Below are 7474 nucleotides of genomic sequence, written 5' to 3'. Positions count from 1 at the left end.
TCTGAATTCTTAATTGGTCAATGTTAAGTGTACTGGTCAACAATTAATCTGCAGAAGATTCAACATCAGCTTTACTGCCCACACCCCCATCCTTTTCATTCTTACTACATAACAGTAACCAATGCATTAAACAAAAAAACTCAGTGGAGTGAGTCACCTTGAAAAGCATTGTATGGTGGGCTAATGGATGACAGGGGTCATTTCAAATGTGTCAGTTGGCTCTGCCAGACATTTATTTAAATACTCATTCATGAATGAATCTGTCTGACTTTAGGATTCATATGATCCTAAAGGTTTAAGGCAAGTGGAAAACTGTATTTTGAAATGTATAGCCAGAGTGTTTTACTGTAAGTGACTGTGTATGTGCTGCAAACCAATTATAAATGAACTAATTTGTATATTCATAAGTGTATATCTCAGAAGAGTGCACATTACAAACACAGATTCAACACCTGGGAGCATAAACATGCATAAATTACAAAGACAAATCTCTTAAAACAATGTCTGATCGGCTGCAGCCAATGCTAGATCTTATTCTACTTGTCTTTCAGGTTATAGAGTGAACCGTCAAATGGCAAAAAGCCAGTGCATGACGGTGAACCACAGTAGCACAGTTTCGGTGTACCAGTCTCTCCATTGGGCCCTTCTTCAGTTGAAACTCTCTTCTCAAGGTTGTTGAACTTTCCAGAATAGTCATATGTCAGCTCCTGCCCAGCTGCGATATTACAAGCTGCAAAAAGAGCCAACCTTGGAACCATTGAGCTGACACGAACAGGAACCATGTAGAGATTAGGACCACAAGAATGATTGAGGAATCGGCCAACATTGCCAACGTGGGTAGGGTCGATGTACGTCTCTAGTATTTCTCCATTGCTCAGATATTCTCTCACAGCTATGATATAGTTCATGTCACCAGAACGTTGGGATCGAGTTCGCCTGCCAGCTTCGGGAGAACTGATGACCTCACCCCCATACTCGCACACAAACCTCCCTGTCTTAATTGGTTCCAAAGTGCGAAGGCCCCATCCTTTCCTGGAAGACTTGAACACCTGCAGTTTAAAAGCGAGGCCCCTCTGGACTACCCTGTTCTTACAAGCCTCACCACACTTGCACATAATGTTACACTCAAACACCGGCCTCGAGTAGCCCATCTCCTCCTGAAAGTCAACAAGGCACAGGTCATCATCATAAGCTCCAATGTAGCGCTGTAGACAAATGCACGTGTCCTGTTCACAGGCAGAGGTCAGGCACTCGCAACCTGGGAGGGTTATTTCAGTGGGATCACAACCTTCTCCAGGTCCAGCCACATTTTCTGGTGTGTACTGCAAGACAAACATAGAACAGCCTGAGAAGAGATTTACGCCAGACAGTGCTGTGCTGTGTCTGTCTCCTTCAGGAGGAACGGCACCTACTGTATCCTCTCCTAAGTTCAGACTTGACTAATAAAAGGATAAAAATCAGTTAATTGACAAGTTCCTTTTTCAATAGAAAAGATTTACTGATAAAAGTGGAATACTCTATAAGTTGTTTGTTTTTTAATGTTCAGAAGCAAAAATAATGGTTTTGTACAAAGCTTTGCATGTTTAAATGCTACTTAAATGCATCTAAGATTATATACAGTCATGCCCAGGAGTTCAGCAACCCAGGTACTAGAGTGAAGGACAGATAGCATGTGCTTTTGATGGAATACTGGTCAAAGTATTACTCCCTCTTGTCTGAACCTTCTGTAAGAGGTATTTTCTGCACAAACAAGAAAAGACAGTACAACATATAAAAAAAGGATTCCAAAATAGTTACAAACATCACCAAACACAAAAGATGATCAACAAAAACACAAAGTATCTCATTGCACAATTCATCACTAGCACCGCCTGACCTAAGCAGCAAAGTTCACTCCTTCACTTGAATGTAAAGGTTATAGCTGTGTGACCTAGGCAGCATTAGATTCCAGATTACAGAGACTTCATTACCCATTTCTAAATATGGATCCCACCGTCTCTCAAGAAGGACTTAATAATCTTAGCCTTAATTAACTTATGTAAATATGGCTTTCAGATAAATGCCCTTCGTCTGTCCCGGTTGGTCCCTGGGCTCTATACAATTCTCCACATCTATTAAATGAAGCGTGAAAAGCAGGCCAGGCATGCTAACTCCATAGACCATGTCCCTTTCTTCGAATAGGGAGAAACTGAAGGGAAAAAAAAAGAGGAAATGATGGATTAGGATAAATCCAAATGCCCAAGCACACATTTATATCATGAAAATATACTGAGCGATGTAGAAATTGCTTTTAAAAAGAGCATAATTGATCTGGTACAGTGGATAGCAGAGGTTACATTCTTTTAAAAACTGCACCCAAGCAAATCTAGTATAAATAAATACTTAAAAATTCACTCACATCTCTCACGCTGCTGTTAAATCAAGAAATTGTAGCAGGATTGTAACCAGCTTCTCAATGGGTTGGTTTAAAATAATGATTTTGGACATTATTGGCAAGCCCACGTTTACTGTTTTTTAATAAATTTGGATTTATTATTGCCACATGTACTTCAGTGTAGTGAAAAGCATGGTTTTGCAAGCTGCACAGGCAAATCATACTGCAGAAAGTGCATTAGAGTAATCGAACAGAGTGAGGAATACAATGTTACGGCCGCAGAGAAGGTTGCGCAATCAGCAAGATCAACATTAAATTTAAAATTTGAGAGGTCTGTTCAGAAGTCTAATAACAGCAGGGAAGAAGCTGTTCTTGAATCTGTTCATATATGTGTGTTAAAGCTTTTGTATCTTCTGTCCAACGGAAAGCGTGGAAGGGTCTTTGATGATGTTGGCTGACTTAAGTCACCAGGAATTGTAAATGGAGTCAATGGATGGAAGGCTGGCTTGCGTGATGGACTGGGCTGTGTTCACAACTCTGTAGTTTGTTATGGTCCTGGGCAGAGCAGCTGCTGTACCAACCTGTGATGCACCCAGATAGGATGCTTTCTATGATGCATCTACAAAAATTGATAAGAGTCTTTATGGACATGCTGAATTTCCTTCCCCTCTGAGGATGGTGTGCATTTTGGAGGTATCTTAGTAATGGACTAGCTTTTCAGTCAACTTCAGAGGGCAGTTAGAAGTCCCAACTATGTTGGTGTGAGCCTGGAGTCTCACATGGGTTGGACAGCAGCTTTCCATCCCCATAGGACATCAGCAATGCAGCTGAGTATTTGTAACAGCTTCAGACTCACTTATTACAGATACCTCTCCCTTGATTCAAATTCTTAAGCTGTCACGATGGGATATGAACTCCTGTTCACTGGATTATTAGTCGACTAATACACATAACCACCACACTGCTCCAACTTCATTTCCAAAACCTCAAAATAGTAGGAAGGTCAAACCTGGGATCTACGCTGTCACCAGGAAATTACGTGGGCTCCAAAGGGAAGTTCAACACTTATCTAAGAAAAAAAGACAACATTCGTTATAGGAAATAGGAGCTAAATGAGGGCAACGTGGCGGTTCAGTGATTAGCACTGCTGCCTCACAGCGCCAGGGACCCAGGTTCGATTCCACCCTTGGATGACTGTGGAGTTTGTATCTTCTCCCAGGATCTGCGTGAGTTTCCTCCGGGTGTTCCAGTTTCCTCCCAAATTCCAAAGATTTGCAAGTCAGGTGGACTAGCGATGGTGAATTGCCCATTGTGTCCAAGAATGTGCAGGCCATGAGGATTAGTCATGGGAAATGCAGGAGTACAGGAATAGGATAGGGGCCTGGGTCAGGGTGGGCTGTCCTATGGAGGGTTGGTGTGGACTCGATGGACCAAATGGTCTGCTTCCACACTGTATGGATTCCATGAGAATGAATTGCACTCACTACTGCATTTATAAATGGTGCAAAAACAATTAGGAATTAATATAAGAATTAAAATAATGTATCAAGAACTATGACCACTTTAACATAATCCCAAGTTTCATATAAATTCTGCAATTTTGATGATAGTAAAACCAACAACTATGATCTTATCAGCTTTGTAATGTAAAATTAATCTTTAACTAATGCACAGGTACCACTTTAATATGAATGTTTTGTTTCTTTTAATGAATTATACTTTTGTTGAGAGATATAATAATCCTTTAAAACACTGTGATATCCTTTGTTTCAACATCAATGTTACTTGCGTGCCATTTTTCTTATCATGGTATTGTGATGTACCCCTCAGTACCATAGAAATGACACAGCACAGAAGGGACCATTTGGCCCATTTTGTCCATGCCAATCCAAAGACACCCCAAATCCAAAGACACCCAGATGCCCTTTCTAATCTCATCTTCCTGCACACTGCCCATAGCCCTGCAGCTTATACCACTTACGGTATAGATCCAGATATATTTTAAAAGGGTTTAAGAGTCTCTGCCCAAAACCACCAATTCAGGTAGTAAGTTCCAGATACCCACTACCCTCTGTGTCAAAAGATTTTCCGCACGTCCCTTCTAATCCTTCTGCCACTTAGTTTGAATCTATGACCCCTTTTTTAAAACTCTCTGCCAAGGGAAATAAGTTTCTCCTGTCTCTACCCCTCACAATGACACCCCTAAGCCTTCTCTGTTTCAAGGAAACCAACCCAAACTCTCCAAACTCTTCTTGTAGCTACAATTCTCTAGCCCTTTCCAGTAAATCTTCTCTGCACACTCTCCAGAGCAACTACATGCTACTTGTAATGTGGTGACCAGAACCGTACACAATCGGCCACAACCATGCATATTTTCTGGGTAGAATGTCACTATGGTGTGAACTAAGTGGATGCTGACACGTGCAGCTTCTGACCTGTCGAGGAGCCATGGTCGGTCTGCCTCCTCACACATCCCTTCTTCAATCAGTTCTCACCTTCATAAAAACTGAATAAATATCTGCTCATGCAGTTTACATTCACCATTCGATGACTATCTAGCCGATCGAGTGGAATTTATATTGAAGGGAGATCACAAATCTGATTTCTACTTGAGATCCCAAGACTTTGGATATAAAAAAATCACCAGATCCCAATGAACAAATAGGATTGTGAGCCCAGTTCAACACTGGATCACTGTAGTCGATAGGGGTTCAGATGATGCTGTAAGAGGAGCTTTGGTGAATTTCTACACCGACTCTTGGAGTTGGTACACGCTACTACCTCTGTGTATCAATGATGAAGAGAGTAAATACTTATGGAGGTAGTGCCCATCTAGTGGGCAGCTTTGTCCCTCGTGGGGTTCTTTCAGTACCTTGCCTGATATGGTCAGGAGTGTTCGGGGCAAGGAGCTGGACTGCCATGTAAAGGTAAAGTCAGTATAACCCTATCAGGCCACAGGGCTGCCCTCTCATTAGAAAGGGACGAATGGTGGTGGTTTAACCTGAAGGCAAAGGGAGGAGGTTGAGAAGAAGAGTCCCTCAGCCGGTGCAGGAAGTGACCCCACGCTGTTGGCATCACACTGTATTGCAAACCATTCAATCTGCAGCTGGATGGTAAATGGTAGACTAATATTGAAGGCTTGTGAGGAATTTATCACTCATACATGTGTTTCAGCTTCAGTGTTTGGGTGTCTATATAATGCTGTTGTCCTTTGAGGGGACTTGAAACTCCATTCATCACAGAACAAACCACTTACTCTACCCACTTCTAATGTAATCGCAACCATTTTCATCTGAATTACACACTTGCTATGTACAGGACAATGGAAGTGGCAGCAAATCCCCCTTCAACAGTGAGTTCAGGGTCCATTTCTTCATGTTGGGTAAACCCCTCTCTCTCTCAACCCCGTAGGCTTCACATATTCCAAAGTCCCCATCCAACCTGCCAATGGAATCTACAACTGACCCCTTTACCCCATCTCACCAAGCCATTGGAAAATCAAGTAGATATGCCAAGTCTGGTACTGCATTAATTTGATTTGATTTATTGTAGTCACATGTACCTAAGTAGAGTGAAAAGCTTTGTTTTGTGAGCTGTGCAGGCAGATCATAACAAACAAGGACAAATAGATCACAGGGTGCTCAGAAGGAGCAAGGCATACAAGATTACAGCCACACAGGAGGTGGGCAAACCAAAATCAACATTACCAAGACCAAGATAATTTGTAATTAGATAGGTCCATTCAGCAATCTAATAACAGCAAGGTTAAAGGTGGTCTTGAACCTGTTGCCGCGTGTTTGAGTCTCTGTATCTTCTGCCTGACAGAAGAGGTTGGAAAAGAGCATTACCAGGGTGCAATGTGTCTTTGATGATGTTGGCAGCCTTTCTGCGGCAATGAGCTGTGTAAATGCACTCCATGAATGGGAGGTTGACTTCTGTTATAGTCTGGGCTACGCATACAACGTTCTGTAGTTTCTTAGTCCTGGGCAGAGCAGTTTCTGTACCAGTCTGTAATGCACCCAGTTAGAATGTTTTCTATAGTTCAGCTGTAAAACATGGTGAGGGTCCTGACGGACATGCTGAATTTCCTAAGTCACCTTAGGAAAACCTGGCATTGTTGAGCCTCCTTGACCATTGCATCTACACAGGAGGTCCAGGACAGATTGTCGGTTATCGTCATTCTTAGGAACTTGACACTCCCCAACCCTCTCCACCTCAGTTCAGTCGATGTAGATACAGTCGGTTCTGCTAGAACGTGTGTTTCTTCAACATGAATTGTCTTTAACGCGATTGAAGAATTTAGACCGTTATTTGCAGAACGTGAACTTCCCTTATCTGTATTGGCGATTTTCTTATAACGTGGGAATGGAACTGTCGCGTTATATCAGAACAAACTGTAGGAGCATGGAAGCTTGCTATCAATGGAGGACAATCCCAGTCCCACCATCCTCCACATGACTGCCTTCCATGACACGCTCTATTGTCTCTCCCCTTCAACTCTTATATACTGAATTTCCCCCTTCAGTTCTGTCATCCCCTCTGCATCCCAGTATTCTACCTCCAATCCTCACAATTTAGTTGCCCACATTCCCTCCCACAGCACTGCCACCACCTCCCAATAGCACTGCCTAGAATTGACAGCCCCCAGACAGACCGTGATCCATCAGCTCCTTGAATGACTTAGCCAGGCACCCCCAAACAATGAGTGACCAGACCCACGTCTGTACATCTCCCTGACTGTGTTCCTGTAAATCCTCCAAATGATTGCACTGGATCCGAAGGGCTGACCACAACACAATCTTGATGCTTGGAATGTATTTGGAGAATGGAACCTGCTGTTCCTGATGTCAAGATAGGCCTTTCTACAAACCCACCGACTCCCACAGCTACCTGGATTACACCTCTTCCCACCCTATCTCTTGCAAAAATGCCATCCCGTATTCCCAATTCCTCCGCCTCCGCCGTATCTGCTCCCAGGAGGACCAGTTCCACCATAGAACACACCAGATGGCCTCCTTCTTTCGAGACCGCAATTTCCCTTCCCACGTGGTTAAAGATGCCCTCCAACGCATCTTGTCCACATCCCGCACCTCCGCCCTC

At 43.0% G+C, this 7474-nt stretch overlaps 1 protein-coding gene across 1 annotated transcript in view; it reads right to left on the bottom strand.

The window, feature by feature from the left end:
• Positions 1–200: 200 nt before the first annotated feature.
• Positions 201–7474, bottom strand: part of setmar (SET domain and mariner transposase fusion gene) — a 20237-nt gene continuing 12963 nt past the window's right edge. Inside the window, exon 2 of the mRNA XM_043708553.1 lies at positions 201–1322. Coding sequence (XP_043564488.1) covers positions 537–1322 — 786 coding nt within the window. The 3' untranslated portion in view covers positions 201–536. The remainder of the gene's footprint in view (positions 1323–7474) is intronic.

This window comes from Chiloscyllium plagiosum, chromosome 18 (genome assembly GCF_004010195.1).
Source record: "Chiloscyllium plagiosum isolate BGI_BamShark_2017 chromosome 18, ASM401019v2, whole genome shotgun sequence".
Taxonomy (NCBI): domain Eukaryota; kingdom Metazoa; phylum Chordata; class Chondrichthyes; order Orectolobiformes; family Hemiscylliidae; genus Chiloscyllium; species Chiloscyllium plagiosum.
Note: the sequence above shows the minus strand (reverse complement) of the source record. Positions and strands in the feature narration are given on the sequence as shown.